The 21360-nt window shown below is 34.8% G+C and overlaps 1 protein-coding gene across 1 annotated transcript; it reads right to left on the minus strand.

Moving 5' to 3' along the window:
• Positions 1-17953: 17953 nt before the first annotated feature.
• LOC111808701 (caffeoylshikimate esterase-like) lies at positions 17954-20303 on the minus strand (the record flags this gene model as incomplete). Its single annotated transcript, XM_023694844.1, has 8 exons — positions 17954-18288; positions 18354-18452; positions 18819-18956; positions 19024-19154; positions 19231-19377; positions 19474-19603; positions 19764-19793; positions 19881-20303. Coding segments are annotated over 8 exons (1317 nt in total), but the record flags the coding sequence as incomplete, so codon positions are not given.
• Between the last annotated feature and the right edge of the window lie 1057 nt (positions 20304-21360).

Below are 21360 nucleotides of genomic sequence, written 5' to 3' on the forward strand. Positions count from 1 at the left end.
GAACAGCATCACGAACGTGTCCCATGCTTTTTTCGGTGTCTTGTCATCTCAAATATGTTCTAACATCTCTTTCCGATTGTGGTCTTCAAGGTAAAATTGCTTTGCCTGCTCTGATTCTCCATTTGCGCAGGGCGCCGTTAGAATCCTCCTCTGGCGGCGTAGTTTCACACCCGCCAACAATCTCCCAAAGATCCTGTCCTTGTAAATAGGACATCATGCCTGTCGCCCACGTGTTTTAGTTGTTGTTGTTTAGTTTCTTGATTCCTCCAACAATTTGGAAATCAGCCATCGTGTTGGCCATACCTCAGTAATACCAAACAAGCTCTTTTGACCCATACCTCAGTAATACCAAACAAGCTCTTTTGACACAAGACTTGCAGAGTCATAGACTACTCACGACACCAAAAGAAACTCACTCACTACTAATCTCAAGAAATCGTTTCCACAGAGCATACTAAGAATTCCAAGAGATTAGATAACCTACACTAATCTCGCTCTGATACCATGTTAGACGAACATGACTCTCCAGAATGGTATGATATTGTCCACTTTGAGCATAAGCTCTCATGGCTTTGCTTTGGGCTCCCTCAAAAGGCCTCATACCAATGTAGATAGTATTCCTCACTTATAAACTCATAATCATTCCCTAAATTAGCCAATTTGGGACTCACTCCCAATAATCCTCAACACCCACGTCTTGTTCTTCTCAATGACTTCAAGCTTATTTTGCATGGCCTCCTACCGCGTCATCTCAATTTCTGCCTCACAATAATTTTTCAACTCCTCAACCATGAGCACTACTAGCTCAACGAGATTCAAATCTTCTTCAAGTATTTCTGCATAAATTTAAGAGAGAACGAAACTTCTTTGGTCCACTATTTGTTGTGGATCCTCCTGTGCTCTCGCTTGAGCTCTCTTATCCTAGAAAATTCATCATGCCTTTTGGTGTCATCTGATGATGACACATGTGGACTTTCTCGTGTCGGTGTCGGTGCACTTTCTAGATTTGTTGTGTCTCCCTCTTCTTCAAGAGCAGTGAACTCTGTAACAATCTATTTGTTATCACTGACGTTGCACCAACAACTTGTCTACTTACATGAATTTTTTGATGTTGCGGATCATATAGCCTGTGTGCCTTGGACCCATTCTCTATGCCAAAGTACACCCTGTGTGCCTTGGACCCATTCTCTATGCCAAAGTACACCCTGTTTTGGTTTCTATCATCAAGCTTTTTCATATCTGGCTTTGACGTTTTAATATGTGTTGTACAATCAAAGACTCTTAGATGCTTGAAATGAAGTGTCTTACCAAATCATGCTTTGTAAGAGGTGCGATTGGCCAACGTCTTTGTCAATAATCAGTTGAAAAGATAAACCACATGTCGTATTGCCTCGCTCGACAAAATCGTCAGGGTTTGCATGCTCTTGAGTATGTTTTTTTCAGTGTTCATTATGTTGTTGTTTCTTCACTCAACTACACCATTTTATTATAGAGTGTACGGTGTGGTGAGTTGACAATTGATACCTTTCACTTTGCAAAACTTTAAGAGGTTCTGGGATAAGAACTTGCCACCTCGGTCAATGCACAAGGTTTTTAACTTAAGTCTTTTAAATTTCTTGAACACGGAGTCCTTTTTCTCTGTGCATGTATACCCACATCCAATTACTATAATTATCAATAATTAAGAGAAAATACTTGTTATCAATAATCGACAATGGAGGAATTAGACCACATAAATCTGCATGAACCAATTGCAGTGATTGCTCAACCCGAAAACGGGTTTGAGCTGGGAACGACATCTTACTTATTTTGAGACTAGGCAACCCTATTCCTCAGCCCAACGATCCAAGCTTTTGTTGAAGATAGAACCCTTGAATTAAAGAAATTAATCTCCATATACAAAATTCAAATTTTAGATCAACCAAGAGAAGGTTAGAACTAGATTACCTCTTAAGATCAAAGATTTAGAAATAAGATTTGGAACCTTGTTCTAAATTGAGTCCCTCCACAATCGAACTTGATCAAGATTTGATTGAATGACTCAAATGCAAATTACCACAAGAACTGCATAAAACTTAGAAATGGCAAAATTGATGCTCGGATTTCTAAGGGTGAAAGTTTCAATTGAGATCTTGATTTCATTCATCATCAATCTGATTTTTACATAATAATGGTATTTATACTCAAGAAAAAAAAAAAAAAAAAAAAAAAAACTTTTAAATATTCCTATGGTATTTCCACCGGAGAAGTCAGTGGTCATGATTTAATTTTGATCCCCTTAAATCTACAGACCAAGTCAATTTGACATTAATTTTTACCCTGTGACCCATTACAAGAATTATGAAATTAAAGATAATAAAACATTACAAGAATTATGAAATTAAAGATAATAAATAAAGTTTTCTAACAACTCAAGAAATGATGCTTGCAACTTTATCCGCTACTTCAACCGTGCAAATATTCACTTCTAAAGCTCCAAATGGTCCTTTCTCAATCGAATTAGCTTGTAACACATGAAATGATGATTGAACCGAGCCTATCCACTTTTGTAGATGAAGAATGAATGCTTGTTGAATTTTCTTGTACTTGGATCGTGTAATAGGTTCAGTTGGAACATTTGAAACAATGTGATCCTTATCATCTTCCCCTCTTCAAAAGGATTCATTCTCAAATAAGAAAAATCATCAACTACGTAAAAGGACTCAAGTCAGCAACATTGAAAGTAGAATGCACTGAAAATTCTCTGGGAAGATCAATTTTATATGTATTTTATTAATTCTCTCGAGGACTTAATAAGGGTATCTCCTCTTGGATGTAACTTTGTCTTCCTTTCCGATGGGAATCGCTCATTGCGAAATTGTATCCAAACTCAGTCACTGGATTAATAATTTCCTTCCTTCCTTTGTTAATTCTTGAATCAACTTTGAAATTTTGTTTCTCAATTCTCCCCTTCACCTCTTTGGTCAATGTTTTGATCAATTTTTTCTTACTTGTGGCTCCTTCACTCACAAAAATATTAGAAGGAATAGGGAGCAAAAGAGGTGTAACTGGATTAAATCCATAAACAACTTCAAAAAGAAAACAATGGATGGTACAATGAATTGTATTTCAAATGGCAAGCATTCGTCCCAGGACTTAATATTCTTAGAAATAATAGCCCTAAGCAACACTCCTAATGTTCTATTAACCACTTCAATTTACCCCTCAGTCTAAGGATGACATGTGGTTGAAAACAACAATTTGGTACCCAATTTACCCACAATACTTTACAAAAGTGACTTAAAAATTTAACATCCCTGTCACTAACCATTATTCTAGGGATTTCACGTAATCTTACTACTTTCCTACAAAATAAGTCCGCAAAATGTTTTGCACCATGCGTGTTGTTGCAGGCAATAAAATGAGTCATTTTACTAAATCTGTCTACCACAACAAAAATATTATATTTACCCTTTTAGTGTGCAGCAAACCAAGAACAAAATCCATAGATATATTAGTCCAAGGTTCATTAGGTACATTCAAAGGAGTATACAATCTATTTGGTTGTGATCTAGATTTAGCTTCTTTGCATTTAAAACATTGGCTACAAAACTTATGAATATCATGCTTCATCTTCGGCCAAAAGAATGTTCATGCAACATATTATATGTTTTATTAATCCAAAAATGTCCCATTAAGCCACCACCATGTGCTCCTCTTACAAGCAAAACTCTTATAGAGCATTTAGCAATACAAAGCTTACTTTTCTTAAATAAAAATTCATGAAATACATAATAATCATCCACAACTCTTTTTGCAAGACAAGATACATCAATAATTCCAAAGTCTTGGTCATCTCTATATAATTCTTTAATATGCCTAAATCCAAGAATTTTTGCACTAAGATAAGCGAAAACATTGTACCTTCTAGATAATGTATCAGCTACCACATTATCCTTACCTTGCTTATATTTGATGACATATGGAAATGCTTGAGTAAACTCCACCCACATTACATGTTTACGGTTAAGTTTGCTTTGACCCTTAAGATACTTCAAGCTTTCATGATCAGAGTGGGCCACAAATTCTCTAGGCCATAGGTAGTGTTGCCACACCTCTAGTGTGCAAACTAAAGCAAACAATTATTTACCATAGGTAGGATAGTTCAATGCTGCCCTATTTAGTTTTTCACTAAAATACATGTTTTTCCATCTTCCATCAAAAGAGTACCTAGGACCAAACCACTTGCATCACACTCAATTTCAAAAATTGTATCAAAGTTAGGCAAGACAAGTAATGATGAATGGTTAATTTCTTCCTAAGCTCATTGAATGCATTCTCTTGCATATCCCCCAATTTAAAAACAACATTCTTTTTCACTGAGTCATTCAATGGTGCAGCTATGGTGCTTAAATCTTTTATAAATCTCCTATAGAAGCTAGGTAGCCCATGAAAACTCGGAACTTCACCTACATTGTTTATTGTTGGCCAATCGCTGATTGCTTTAACTTTCTCTTCATCGAATTCAACTCAGTTTTTACCAACTATGAAGTCAAGAAACTTAACCATGCAAAAACTACATTTATTAAAATTAGCATAAAGTTTCTCTTTTCTAAGTGTAATCAAAACTAACTTAACATGCTCCATATGCTCAAGCGAAGTCTTCAAATAAATTAAAATATCATCAATATACACAACAACATGCTTTCCAAGATATTTTATCAAAACCTTATATATTAAGCGCGTAAATGTACTAGTAGCATTAGTTAACCCAAAAGGCATAGCAAGTCATTCGTACAATCCAAGCTTAATTTTGAAAATTGTTTTCCATTCATCTCCTACATGCATTCTAATTTGATGATATCCAGATTTCAAAACAATCTTTATAAATAGACATGAACCATGCAATTCATCAAACATATTGTTTAGCCTAGGAATAGGATACCGATACTTTACAGTGATTTTGTTGATGGCTCGACAATCCATATGCACGCACCAAGTTTATCTTTCTTTGGCACCAATAAGACTCGTATAGAACATGAACTTCAACTTCCTCGTATATAGCCCTTCTTCATTGTTAAAATAACACTCACTAATTTGTGAAGTACTCTCACACACATTAACGATAGAATGCTCCAATATCGCTTTGTGAAAATACTACTCGTGTATTTGTGAAGGAGATGTCGAAAGGGGAGAGATAAGGAGACAAAGAATATTGAAAAAAACATTTTCTATTGCTCTCTATTTCTTTGCTCTCTTTGTTTTTTTGTCTGACTTTACAGGAAAAGGATTAGGTATTTATACCTTTTCTAACCTAATAATAGGGTGAGAGAAATGCTCATAAACCTGTCATCATTCCCTAAAAAAAAACTTTGGGCCTTTTCTTTCAACGAGCTTAATCAAATTAACTTTCCTAACATAACAAATCAACTAAAGTTAACATTAAGTTTATTTTAAACAAAAACTAATATTCAACATTTAAGTTTATTCCAACAAAACTCCCCCATAAACTTAAATGTTTTATTCAACGATTTAACCTGTGCCGTTTTCGCTTTCTCGAGCTCAGTTGTGGTTTCTTCAATTTCCTCTCCTTTACCTCGAGCAACAAACTAAGTTTGCCCTTTTATGACGAGACTTCATTTGGAGCTTCTCGAGAATAGCCCATTTGAGAACCAACTCCTCATTTCTCCCGTTCTCAGCCACGATCAACTCAGACGTCATAGCTTCTTTCAATTTACTCAATTCCCTTCGCAGGTCCACAACAACATTTTTCACTTCCATTTTTGCCTCCTCCATTTCAACTTTATCACGAATGATTATCTCAATTGTGTGTCGTAAGTCCACTGCCTCCTGTTGGACCCGATTCAGATTCACATCGAGTGAGTATCTATGTTGAGTTACCATCTCTATATCTTTCTACTCCCTCACTAGCTCTTCCACTAGACCATCAATCTCCATTAACAATACATTCTCTTTCTCCACACCTTCAGTTTTCTTTACAAGCTCAAAGATTACCTTCCCATTCTCTTTCTTCTCCTATTTGAAATAGAAACAACCTTCCCATTCTCTTTCTTCTCTTGTTTGAAATAGAAAGAACTCTCACTCACCTCAACCACTTCCTTCTCTAACCTTTCAATCTCCATTTCTAAATCTTTATTTTCTTCTTCCATTTTCTCTTCCATTCTCATCATCTTTCTTCTTTCTTCCTCAAATTCTCTTTCCCGCCATTGGAGCTCTCTCTCTTCGAGTTCAAGCTCTTTGTTATCCGATTGTTCATCCTTCTTTGATTTTCTCGTCTCCGATATCGCGATTTTGCAAAATCTGCTGCGTATCACATCATTTCCAACGGCTTCCATCGCCTCACGACTACCGCTATCGTCTTTGCACCGTCGTGTTCTTTTGCTTTCAACTCTTCATTTTGGAACATCAAGAGAATGCCTTCGTTTGTTGCGTCATCCAAAGCTAGGTTGATCGTTTCTTCCACCTTTTTCTCGATTCGACAATCTCTTGCAAAATGACCAATTCTGCCACAATTGTAACATTTGTCGGAGTTACAATTATTCGCATAGTGATCATATTTTTTTGACATTTATAGCACTGAATATTGGAATATATCATTGACTGCGTCCTTTTCCACGCCAATTTGCTTGGCTCGACTTCTCCTTATAATGTCCTTCATTTCTACTTCCTTGACCACCTCGACCATTTCTGCGACTTCCACGACATCTACCTTGACTATTTTGAGAGTCGAGTACCTTTTCATCTTTTATTGATGCTTTGATTTGAAGTGCTTGATCGAGTGTCTCCTCCTTCTTCTTCTTACATTGCTCATGTGCCTCGAGAGAACCGGTGAGCTCATCGACCGTAAACATCGCTAGGTCCTTTGACTCTTCTATCGCACATACAACATTCTTGAAGTTGTCAGTTAATGACCTCAAGATCTTCTCCACAACCCGCGTCTCGGGTAACATTTCTCCATTTCGATTTAGTTGGTTTACCACAGTCTATATGCGTGTAATGTAGTCAGATACATTTTCTGACTCCATCTTCATGCTCTCCAACTTGCCACGAAGAGTTTGGAGACGTACTTGCTTGACTCGGTCGGTTCCTTTGAACACTTTTACTAAAGTGTCCCACGCTTCTTTTGAAGTAGTTGCCCTGACAATTTTCTCAAAGCCAGACTCGTCAACAGCTCGGAACAACATGTATAATGTCGCCTTATCCTTTGATCGCAATTCTTTTAACGCCTTGTTTTGTGCCACCGTATAACCCATGGTATCCTTTGGTTCTTCGAAACCTTCTTCGACCATCTCCCATGCATCTTGAGAACCAAGAAGAGCTTTCATTTGGATGCTCTAATTCTCGTAGTTCGTCTTCGTTAATTGCGGTAGAAGCATTTGACCCATCATATTCGCCATCGACTCTGATACCAATTTGTTAAAATAACACTCACTAATTTGTGAAGTAATCTCACACACACTAACGATAGAATGCTCCGATACCACTTTGTGAAAATACTATTAGCATATGTGTGACGGAGATGTCGAGAGAGGAGAGACAAGGAGACAAAGAATATTGAAAAAATATTTTCTATTGCTCTGTATTTTGTTTTTTGCTCTGACTTTATAGGTAAAGGATTAGGTATTTATACCTCTTCTAACATTAATAATAAGGTGAGAGAAACGCTCATAAACTCTACCATCATTCCTTACAAAAACTATGGGCCTTTTCTTTCAACTTGCTTTTTCAAATTAACTTTACTAGCTAACAAATTAACTAAAGTTAACATTAAGTTTATTTTAAACAAAAACTAACCCATTTAAGTTTATTCCAACATTCATGAGCTCCTATAGCCTTTGAATTTTTAGTCTCAGTTGGATTTACTCTATATGTTGGGCTATTAGAAATGACAATCCTCGAAATGAAGTCTATTTTATGCTCAATACCTCTATTCGAAGATAGTCTTTTAGATACTTCATCTTGAAAGACGTCTTCAAATTTCTTTAAAAGAGATTGAAACACACTAGGCAAATCCAAGTTGTTATAGTTAGAGACCAAACATCCTTCCTTGTACATACTTATAAAGATGGTATTTTGTGAAAACATTGCCCTTCTCACCTCTTCAACAACCAAACAACTCACTTCCTTTCCTTTTTTTTCCAATGTAATCTCTTTTTTCGTTCTTCTTTTCACTTTTTTTTTCTATCATCTTTTACGAAAGAATACCTATTCAAATAACCATCATACATGACCCTCATATCAAATTGTCAAGGTCAGCCAAACAATATGTCTCCAACAAGCGTTGGTACATCACAAAAAACTTCATTTTTATATTTTCCCAAAATAAAAGATATTAATGCTCGGGCATTGAGCCAAGGAAGCTTGTAAGGTTTAGGATGATGTTGTGTTGGAATTTGCAACCTTTTGATCAACATAGTACTTACTACATTGGTGCAACTTCCATTATCAATAACAAGACTACAAGGAGTCCTCTTGACTAAACACCATATGTGAAACAGGTTGTCTCTTTGATCATAACATCATACTTCGTAACTTGAGTTTTAAGAAGTCTTCTTGTAATAAGTGTCAAATGACTCCCATCTTCCAATTCCTCCTCATTCTTCTGGACTTCTTCAACTAGCTCATTGATCTCCTTTCCATTTTTCTCGTCTTGGTTCATGATTGTACAAACAATAGTTATATATACTTAGGACCTCACACACTCAACTCACTGATTTACACTCAGGAAAACTCGTGTTTATTACCCACAAAGATAGGCTATTTGAAAAAGTGACTAAATTATGATCAAGATAGGCTAATATATGGATAAAGCAATTCTTACTGCAGCGAGCTATTCAACGCTATCAAGATAAGTTAATTATGAAATAACAACAAATGAACATACAAATAAGGGACACAACGATATTTTTGGATAGAATTGCACACTAGAAAAAATGAATTCCAAAAAGAAAGTCGTGAAGATTTTGATAACGATCTAACCATTCTTTTTACAGAATTTGGAAAAATTTAGAAGTTATCTTCTAGTGTAAATTATGAAAAAAAAATATCAATCACAATTCCAGATTTACATGGTTTAAGAAAATGTGAATAGAAGTTTATTTGATCTTCAAATAAACATACAAATGTTCTAAAATAAATGATAAAGACAGTTTATAATCACAATCTTAAAAACAAATATGATAATTTTTTTTTCTTTTTTTTTTCAAGATCTAAATTTATCTTTAGTAAGAAAATGAGAACAAAGTGAAAACTGAAAAGATGACAAAGAAAGGTGGAAATGTCAACAAGAAAGTAAATTGACACATTTGGAGAAAAGATAAACAATAGCAAAAATGAAACATAAAATCAATTCTGGAGTAGGCCACCTAGGCTCTGATATCAAATTGACAGCAACTCTAATTCTCAGCCCAACGATCCAAACTTTGGTTGGAGTAAAAACCCTTGAATTAAAGAAATTTACACCTCCTTATAGAAAATTCGAATCAACCAAGAGGCTAGAACAGTTGAATTAAAGAAATTAAAACCTCCTTATACAAAATTCGGATCAACGAAGAGATAAGAAGGCTAGATTTAGATCATCTCTTAAGAACAAAGATCTAGAACAAGATTTAAAACCTTGTTCTAAATTGTGTGATTTGGAATCTTGTTATAAATTGTGTTCACTCCACAATCGAACTTGATCAAAGCTTGATTGAATGGTTCAGATGCAAATTACCACAAGAATTGCATGAAACTTAAAAATGGCAGAGCTGATGCTCTAATTTCTAAGGGTGAAAGTCTCAATCGAGATCTTGATTTCATTCCTCACAAATCTGATTCTTGCATCATAATTTGTGGGTATTTTCATTCCTCACCAGATTTGGAACCTTGTTTTGAGATCTTGATTTCATTTCTAATCTGATTCTTGCATCATAATTTGTGTGTATTTTCATTCCTTACCAGATTTGGAACCTTGTTCTAGATTGTGTGATTTGGAACCTTGTTCTAGATTGTGTGATTTGGAACCTTGTTCTAGATTGTGTGATTTGGAACCTTGTTCTAGATTGTGTGATTTGGAACCTTGTTCTAGATTGTGTGATTTGGAACCTTGTTCTAGATTGTGTGATTTGGAACCTTGTTCTAGATTGTGTTCACTCCACAATCGAACTTATCAAAGCTTGATTGAATGGTTCAGATGCAAATTACCACAAGAATTGCATGAAACTTAAAAATGGCAAAGCTGATGCTCTAATTTCTAAGGGTGAAAGTCTGAAACTTAAAAATGGCAAAGCTGATGCTCTAATTTCTAAGGGTGAAAGTCTCAATCTGATTCTTGCATCATAATTTGTGAGTATTTTCCTTCCTCACAAATCTGATTCTTGCATCATAATTTGTGAGTATTTTCCTTCCTCACAAATCTGATTCTTGCATCATAATTTGTGGGTATTTATACTCCACCCAAAAAAAAACTTTTAAATATTCAAATGCAGACTAAATAAGGGAGTGGCCATGATTTAATTCACAAATCTGATTCTTGCATCATAACATAATTTGTAGGATATTTATACTCAATCAAAAAAAAAACTTTTAAATATTAAAATGACACTAAATAAGGTGTGGCCATCATTTAATCCCAATCCCCTTAAATCTTGGTAAAAGACTAAGTAAATTTGACAATTAATTTTCACCTCTCACCCCTTACAAGAATTATGAAATTAAAGATAATAAATAAAGTTTTCTAACAACTCATGAAATGATACTTGCAACTTCATCCGCTACTTCAACCGTGCATTCACTTCTGAAGCTCCAAATGGTTCTTCCTCGATCTAATCAGCTTGTAACAAATGAAATGATGGTTGAACCGAGCCTATTCAATTTTGTAGATAAAGAATGAAGGCTTGTTGAATCTTCTTGGCCTAAGATCGTGTAATAGGTCCACTTGGAACCTTTGGAACACCATGATCCTTATCACTAGGAAACTACATCACTTGCAAATTCATTTTTCAAAGGTAGAAGATGGGTGATGTGGCTATGGACAATAAATGTGACATTTTTCACTATTTTTGTTCATTTTGAGTCGTTTCTAAGCTAATTTTTAATATGTTTCCATTAGTTTCTTTCTCCACTTAACTTAGAACCTACGTAAGAAATTTAATGAGAGATGATCAAAATCATGGATATTGAGGTTCCTAACACACATGAACAAGTAGCCATATCACCTTCGGTTCAAGATATAATCGTAGGAATAAGTTGAAAACACTATGATTTAACAAGTTTGGCCTCTTATTAATCTATGATTAAGCATGTTTATGGCCTTACACCACATAATAAAAACTCTTATTAATTGATAGAACCCGATAAGCCTTAATTGATTCTCAAACATGATTTTAGTTCAAGTTAATTGAATTGATTTTGCTAAGCATGAAAATTCATGATTTGATGTTGTATGCTGATATATGTGGTATTTAAACATTTATTACACATTTAAGAATGTTATGTGAACCCTTATTATGATTAGGGCATAAATGCATGTAACAAGTTGTCGTGTAGACTTGTTAACTATGTTTTTAGTATGACGCATGATTTTAGAATTAAATCCTAGTTCTCTAAGACAAAGATCATCTATAGGGGCTGATCAATTTTAGACTCAAAAGGAGATGAGTGTACAAAATCATCGTGTTTTCCTCAAGAGACCTAGCTAAAGACCACATCACTTAAAGAAAATTTGAGCTTAGCTTACAATGCCTAGAGTTATTGTTATCAGTATTGCTAGTGGGGAAATCACCTACCTATCCTAGTTGGTGCTTCATGAGAACTATTAGAGATAGGTAGCTAATCCTAGTAGTGTACCTAACTTGATTCGTAGGATGATGTGAGAGTACCCATGAATGTTGCCTTAAATGGGTCCTCTAGGGTAGAGCCTTCAGATTTGAGCATGATTTGTCCTAGTAGAGGGATGAAGGCTCCTGCTCCATCAACCCACTTCCAGAGGGGTGATGGACCACATTAGTATAAATGGCAGACGTGTAGGGGTGATGGACCACATTAGTATAAATGGCAGACGTGTAGGGTCATTCCCAACATAACTTAGCATGATATTATGGACCTGTATAGGGTTCATCAACTAATCTTTTGTAAACGATGTCAAATATTGATTAATGTATTCTATAATTTCACAATTAATCTATTAGGCACTAGAGTTAGGTTGGCTAGACAATGACCGAGGTCAGGATGCCTCCAGTAGACTAAGTACCTTAAGATCATGAGCGACGGTCAAAACCAAACCTCTAGCTCACCGCCCTTAATCTCCCCTTGAGGTAAAAAATTTATGTCCATAGGTTGGAGTTCCTTTTCCATCAAGAAATTGAGAAGACCCGCGAGGTAAGATCATAAGCGTTTTTCTTAGATCTAGGACTTTCTGTTGTGAATCAAAGTCTAAAATCTTGATATGTTCATCTAGAGGGAATACTACAGGACTTGTAAAGAAACCTAGCCGAAATTTTGGTCCAAAGGTAGAGATACGAGAGTTCTTCCAAGAACGGTAAGGATGTTAGCGGATACTTTTTCGGTGCGCATAACTTGGTCTCTGGTAGCGTTTAAATTTCAAGAAAAATAGTAGGATGTAGATGGAACTATGATCTAAAACTTTACTAAGAGAATGATTTGAATTGGATCCAAAATCTAAAGATATAAAAAAGAGAAAATAGAAGAAATCTAATTGAAAATTGTTGTTCGTCCATAGGAGGAGAGAGAAACGGCTCCAACGTGACACGTTTCGACCGACAAGTGGAACTGCGCATACCACCATCGTCAGGCAAAGGGTGGAGCCATGCGTTGAACGTAGCGTGGAGCATCGCGACTCCACCCGATTTGCGACACGCAGCCTTCTGCAGTAAACTCGACCCACAAACCCACGTGTCGACCCGATTCTAATCCACAACCCATCGGCTCAACCAACCCTCAGTACAACCCGAACAAACAAAACCAGTTGACCCTTCAACCGAACTGACCCGAACTAGAGCACTGACCCATGATTGAAAATAGACGACCCGTGCGTGAGACTCTCGAAGGACCCAAATTTAGCTTGAGACTTCTCATACATCTCTTGATTTCTATACTTATAATCGATGTTCTTACTATCCTTTTTCCATTTAGAAGTAGAGTTGGAAAAAGTTTTAGAAGAATACCGTTGAGACCTTCGTTCGATTTGCCTCACGGTCTTAATTGCAATGTGCAACAACTCCTCAATATTAGAATAAGACTGTAAATCAGTCTTGTCTGCAATCTCTGTGCTTAACCCATTAAAAAGTTGTGCCATGAGAGCCTCTATGTCCTCGTCAAGATCAAGTTGATCCATCAATGTATCCATCTCCTTGTAATAATCCTTCGTAGATTTGCATCCTTGTTTCAATGCTTGAAGCTTTTGCGCCATGTTACGTTGAAAATATTGTTGAACAAAACGCTTCTTTATGGACTCTTTGAACTCGTACCATGAATCAATTGGTGCTTTAGATTTCTTCTCCTACTTGACATCAATTTATCCTACAAAATTTGAGCATATTGTTTGAATTGAGCAATGCATAACACTACCTTATTTTCATCGCTAAAATTATGACAGTTGAATACTGACTCCACCGTTTTCTTCCATTCAAGGTACTCCCCTAAATCGGTTTTGCCATAAAACTTCAGAAGTTTTAATTTGATGCTCCCCACGTTACGATCAATTCTATCGTCATAAGGAACTCGTTGTAAATTATGATGCCTTCTTCCACGGTCTCTCCCTCGCATCAAGGCACGACCAACTGCATGTGGATTATCCTCGTGTTGATTAGAATTGTCTCCTTCATATTGATCGGCATATTGTGCAGGTAGTGGAATCCTCTCTCGAGCTTGATTTTGAATCTCCAATCTTCCTATTCGTTCTGTCAACTTTTCTTTTCCACGAATTAGTCTTTCCATGGTTTGTTGCTGTGCTTCTCTCAATCCTGCATTAGTAATGTTAGGATTGTCGTCTGGATTGTTCATGCTACAAAAGAAAGTTAAAAGAGAGAGAGGAAAAAAAAAAAAGGATCTCACAAGCGTTTCCTCACGTGTGTTCACTCGTGTTTAACCCTCAAAACTCGAATCAATGTATCAATCCCTGACAAACTCACCCTCACAATTGAGCACACACAAATCACGCTCCAAAACAAATTGGGATGTGAGGCACCAAAACAAATTGGGATGTGAGGCAAGCTATGTTATAGAGCTAAGTGCAATTTAAAGTAAAGAGACAGCACATTTAACACACAAACAAGGGTATTAAAGGAGCAATCCGAATAACGACAAAGAAGCAAATTAAAGAAAGAAAATGAATAAAGACTAATTTAGCCGTAGAAGAACAAAGTGTTAATAAGATCCCGATCTAACACTTTATAGAATATGTCAACATGAATTAAAGAATAGAAAGAATGTAATCCTTTTTTATATATTTTTGTGATAGAATATGATCCTTCTACCCAAGCTGAATATATATATATATATATATAGATATAGAGGAAACATATATCCGACCTTGAACCTAAGGCTATAATACTAAATGATATAGAAATCACTAAAAGGAGAGTAAAACTCGGATTACCTTGTTGATCGAATATGTCAAGGCAATAACACTTGTTTGAGATTCGAATTACTCCACAAGCAAGATTGATCATGTCAACCTTAATGATTCTACATGCAACCTAAACTATATAGGATTGCAAAAAAACTTAGCGGTGACATGAAACATTTTTTGATAATTTTGACGACATTTTCTTCGCATATTTCTTGAAGTTTATATTGCAGGGTTAATGTCAACCCTCCTATTTCTCTTAGATATGCTGACTTTGTTGGCGTCTGTTTACAGTAAAAAAGATCAATGGTAGGAAGAGACAGAACCCATTTATCTTGACAGTCCAGCCCGACGTAAGCCTAGCCCAACCCAGACCACCTCTCACTCAGCCCACTCCCAAACAGACGCGACCCGAAGAACCCTCTCCGGCGGATTTTCCGGCAACTCGCCGTCCACATTATATAATTATCCTTTATATTATTGACTATGATTCCTTATAAACCTAAATACATCATTTTTACATAATTTGTCATTTATGTATAGACTCAATTTTGTAAAATAAAAACTAATATAATTTAGTTTTTTCTGAGTCCCTCTGCATTATCCCTTTAATTTCCCAATTTCTTCCCATTATCTCTTCCTCTATTTATAATTGGTAATAGGTTAAATTGGATAGGTATGAGGGTATTTTATCCCATGAACTTCACATTTATCCTCACAAAATGTAAATTTTTTTTCTTTTTTCTTTGGGTTTCTCGAGATTCCCGCGGGATGATTTCATAAAAATCACTCAACTTTCATTCAAAGTTTGAAAATTACATTTTTACTTTTTCTTTTTTTTTTTTAATTCTTTTAAAGTTAAACATGTTTTATTCAAGACTATAAGAATAAACATTAAACTTTTTTTTATTTAATAGATAATATTATATTATAAATAAAATAATAAAAATTATTATTAAAATTTAAATAATTAATTATAAGAATCTACGCATGGATTCCAACAACCACATTATATTAACCTAGATTTAATTTGTATCTATTTAAATCTTCCATTTTGTCAAATTTATCTTCATGTGAAATGGTAAAAATCATGTTAGCATAGTTGATTAAAGGTATTAGCCTATAGAATAATATAATTAAATTTCTCACCTTTACAGTCCTATACATTATTGAAATAATTTGTGGTAATTAGTAAAGAAATTTAGTTACCATAAAGAAGGTTGGATTTTATGCTCTAAACCATCCTGATTAATGATTAAATTTTTAGTCATAATTTTAATAATTTTAATAATTTTATTTACCGTTTAATATTATCTTGTTTGAAAAATTCAAGATAATTAGTGTAATTTTGAATGTGGTTGATATACACAAATGCATTGTCGAAGCTCAATATACACAATTGTTATAGAAAATTATCGATAAATTTTTCCTAGCAATGTCAACCTGATAAGAGGTATTACCATAATTAAAGTTTCAAGACTATCATTATAAGTTGGATTTTTATGTATCCCAAGATTTATAGCATCTTAGGATATCCACCATGCTTATATAATAACAATTTTTTGAAGAGAATTTTATGAGGAAATTGGGATTAAGATTGAGTAAGTTGGTCAACCTTATTGTCCACATGAACATTTATTTCAACTAAGTGCCTGAGCCACAAACCTACAAAATGAGTTATGTTGCTCATGAAATTTTCGGGAAGAATCACTATGACATGAGAGGGCTATTTATGAAATTTCGATGACCATTAGAATAGGCGACAGTTAGGCAGAAGAATGATCATTATGTTTAACTTAATGTTGTTGTGATGGTTACTAGTTCTAATGGGTGTCTGACCTAAGGAGCTCCCAAAATATGCTAGCTCGACAAGGAGAGTGACCCAGTGGTGTGCGAACTGACTGGTGAATCCATATGAGTTGTATGTAGAGTATATGGTACACATTCAAGTTACCCGTTATGACAGTACCATAGGAAAACAGACTGATATGATAGGTCTTGTCATTGCATTCGCATGTTCTTGCATTTAACCCCCAATAATGGGGTCACTTACTGAGTATTTATTTAAATACTCAAGTCACGTGCTACCTCTATTTCAGGGTTAAGGCAAGACATTCATATACGGTTGACAACGACATTGCAACTCGAAACCATGACACATGCATAAGGTAGTCGTATTTATTTTCTTCGACTTAGGCTAGAATAGGATGATTTTAATTTAAACGTTTATTAATTTTATGTAGTTTTTTGTTGTGTCGTTTTTAATGGTGTTTTCAAAATACATAAGTTCATGGGTGTGTTTTAAGCTAAAGACTATGTTTTATGAAAGTTTAAATGAAGTATTTCCGCATTCAATGTTCATGGTATGTATACAGTAGCGACCTTAAATTAAGTAGAAAATTTTGGGTCGTTACATAAGTACAAGGTATAATGAACTTTTGACTCATTTGTAATTACAAACAACTCACGAAGAATCGACTTTCATGCAATGTCAAGTCGAGAAATCAAAAGTCATTCTAACTCATGTAAATCAAAGGACAAGTCCTCATTGGCCAGAGTTCATAACTTTCTTAAAATTAAGATCGAGTCATATATTATCACCCTGTAAAATATTAACCTTCTCAATTAATGGATTTATAAAGAGATTAAATTTTTTTTGTGGTTTAGTCTTATACAAATTCATTTTATAGGATATCCTACTCACATGTTTCTATATTAACGAATTGGATCAAAATCATTTGTATCAATTACAAAGTGAGTTATATTGATAATGTTACTAGAATAAGAGATTCAGTCTTATACATATATTATAGACCCGTTAGGTTATTACTCGAATGTGATCTTGTCAACCACATGTGGTTTAAAATTACACTAATTAACTTTACATTTTTCATCCAATATATAATATTAAATTGTAAATAAAATGATCACAATTATTATTAAAATTAAATAATTAATGATGAGGTTTTAGAACATAAATCTATAAAACAATACAACTTAACTTATCCTTTGGTGCATTAAAATTTTAAAATATAGGTCTAAAATAAAGTGACAGTTTAACTAATCAATATTGCATAATTGGATCTTGTAATTCATAGGCTCATAAAGTCTCCATGTTAATAACACTAGAAAAAATATTTAGTTGAAAAATAATTAAAAATATAAAAGAAAAATTTGATAAATGAGTTACTAAAAAAAATATATACTTTTGATAATTTTAAAATTCGTCTCATATTTCATCGGTTGGTGAGAGAGAATTCAAAATAAAACCATAAAAACTATCCTTAAAGTACACAATATCGTTCTACCAAGATCTATAGTTACTAACCACTATTTCTTTTTTTAAGAACAAATTTTAAAATTCGAGCATCAAATATTCAACCATGGAACCTAATCTAAAGTTTCATATTGGGTATGATTTAACCAAAGTTTATACTTCAACAAAACAAAACGCAATTTTATAATTCTTCAAATATAAACATTGAACAGATAGCCGAGAACTACGTCGAGGAGCATCGGGAATCTAGCCAAGAGATTATATCGTTAAGGACAGTAAAAATTCTTTCATCTGGTTCTCCTTCTAGGATGCAATGAAAACCTTCTTCATACAGCTTCAAAGTCTTGTCCTTGCTTGACGCTTTCTCATATAGAAAACGACTAATCTTAGGATCTGTCACCTTGTCTGCAGCTCCATGAAGAACCAGTAATGGTGATGAAACCTGCAAATTCTCTACAATCAGTAAATCCTAAATCAATAATGTTCATATGGGAAGGGAACCATCACCTTCTCCACTTGTTTCTCGATATCATCCGTCGCCTTTAAAAGTTCCATGGCGGTTTTCACGCGCATCCGATCGCCATATGATGTAACATTGTACACCGCCTGCAAAAAAAAAAAAAAAAAAAACTCATAAGCTCTATTCAAAACTGATATGTGACATGGATGTATGTATAAAGTATAAGTGCTTGAAGTTACTCTATTCCCTCGAGTTGTTCTTCCGATTTAGTTATTTGTTTCGATATATTTCGATCTTTGGCAATTTTCAACAGGGGCATTACAAGCCGACCAGGCGATATAAAATGTTCTAAAACTCTTCAAAGAAACAAATGTCAATGCACCGTGACATTTCGTCTCTTGTAAATAGATCACGTGTGAGATGAAAACCTTTCCCTATCAAGGAACTAAATGTACAAAGGCTTGATTGGTATGAAAATCTAATGTATGTAAAGAGCGTAAAGGCATACGAACCAGTTTCCTTTTGTTTGTTTCTCGGATAGCGAGTTCTCCGAGATCGACATTTGGGAGAAGCTTGGCTTTTGGCACGACATGAGACATTAGTTTTAAGAGCTTAAGCACAGGCTCGGGCGGTTTGACATCGTCTGCAATCTTAATAAGCATCAAAATCAGTATTCAGAGATCAAAAACTTTGTTCATTCCTTATGAACTTACTTACTTTACACATGGGAGCCACAAGAACCACTCCATCCCATAGCTTTGGTTCCTTCAAGTGAATTTTCAAGGTAACAGCTCCCCCCATGGACTGTCCTAATATGAAATGAGGCAATCCATTCAATTCTGGTCTACCTGCATGTTCAAACATACAATTTGAGGAACGATTGTAAGAGAGTGATGATCCACATATAAACTACTCCCACCAAACCTTTGAACTTCTTGTACTGTTCTATAACATCATCAACTAGTTCATCAAAGCTGGGAATGTAACCGTGCAATCCTTCCGAAAGACCGAAACCCGGGTAGTCCATCGCATAAACGGCATACCCAGATGCAGCAATGTGCCTAGCAATTCCTGAAATTTTAACAACACCACCACAAAACTCATGTTGTTGGGGCATCACGGAAAACACATGAATGAACAAAAATTGAAAATGAAACGATAACAAACCATCAAAGAAGAACGTGCAGGTATCGCCATAGCCATGGCAGAAACACACAGCACCTTTAATACCAACATCACTCTCAGGAAACCATCTTTTGCAGAAAATATTCAAGCCTCTTGAATTACATTCATACCACTACACACAACACATTCAATTCATTCATCACATAAAATTCTAACAATATTGCAAAAAATAACGAAAAGGGGAAATTGAAAACCTAAAAGATTTAATCAATATCTTCTTTGATCTAAGGTAAAATCTATTGCAAATTCGAACTTAAAACACCATTTCGTACCTCTTCAGTTCTGATCCCAGCAGGAGCCATCTAACAGATTAAATCGATTTTAGTCAAACGACCGAAACAGGGAATCTCATAGATCAAGATTTTGAAAAAAAAATGTACAAAATAAACCTTGAATAAGCAGTGATCGAGCTGCTGTTGAAGCTCCATGAAAGCGGACCGGACCCGGCGGCGGGCCGGAGCAGAGTCCAATTTCTGAGAGGCGATTTTGTTAAGCTCCGCCGGAACGCCATCGATCGGTGATTTCTTCGCTGTAACAACAAGGCGGTGACCAGAACCCCAACTCATCGGTGACTCAGGGGTGGTTTTCCTTGGACAGGTGAAGGGCAATCTGACATTTTGGCGGTGATTGATCGGAGCGAAACACTTCCGGGAAAATAAAGAAAGCTCTGACGAGGGGAATCTGAGTTCCACGGCCATGGACGGTGATTTGGCAGTTGAAAAGAGGTGAAACAAAAAATGGGATGAATGGAATGGCGGAAGTCTGAGCTCAATTGCTCGTCTATTGGACCAATTAAAATAACCATGGCGTTTTTATAACAGAGTACGAACGGGCACATGGGATTTTCCTTTTTTTTCTTTTTCTTTTTTTTTTTCTTTTTTTTTTTTTTCCTGGACGGAGAGCATTAAAGTTTTGTTTATCGTTTTAAATTCTTGAAATTAAGAAGAATTTTGAGGATACTTTTGTATTCACACACCCACTCAAAAAAAGGACCATTTTCCGTCCACCTTTCTTTTCGCAAATTCCATGATATGAACTTCAAAAAAGCAATCACTTTCTTCCTGTGGTATTGTGTCGGTCAAAAGCCATCTAAACAAAATACAAAATTTTGTAATCTTTGTTAATATGCAATCACGGTCTAATATGTCACAAATATTTGTTGGAAGGATGGTAAAATTAGTTATAAATTTAAAAATTCATTTATATTCAAATTTCTGACCGTTCTACTACTTTTAGCTTCTAGAAGTGAAGATTAACCTCATGAACTAAAACAAGTTCACATGCTTTCTAGTAAATTTTTTAGAAGGCTATCCATAGAAAATTGAGCCACCCAAAAGTAAGGTACACATTCTTATTATAAGAAATACTACAAATTATTAGATTAAATATTATATTTGAGTATGTAAATTTTGGGAAGTAGTTATACTTTGAAAAGCGGTCTAAAATTAATATCATCCATGACGTATATTAGTAAATGACTAGACCATATACTTTGTATGGTATGTCTTAAAATACTTTGTATGGTATGTCTTAAGACGACAAAAGAAGACAGATCATCCTTTTTGGTCAGAGGATTTATTATTATTTTATTTTATTTTTGTAAAAAAAAAAAGTAAGAAATTAAACGAAGAAAAACAAAGGAAAATAAAAGAACAAAAGCTCCCAAGACCAGCTTTAAAAAAAAAATCAGTCTAATTATTAAATGTTATATTTAAGTTCTTAGTCTCGAATATACTAACACTTTAAGTTTGGTTGTCAAAGCGATGTGTAACGCGAAGAAGAAGAAGAAGAAGAAGAAAAAAAAAAAAAAAAAAAAAAAAAAAAAAAAAAAAAAAAAAAAAAAAAAAAAAAAAAAAAAAAAAAAAAAAA

This window comes from Cucurbita pepo, chromosome LG13 (genome assembly GCF_002806865.2).
Source record: "Cucurbita pepo subsp. pepo cultivar mu-cu-16 chromosome LG13, ASM280686v2, whole genome shotgun sequence".
Classification (NCBI taxonomy): domain Eukaryota; kingdom Viridiplantae; phylum Streptophyta; class Magnoliopsida; order Cucurbitales; family Cucurbitaceae; genus Cucurbita; species Cucurbita pepo.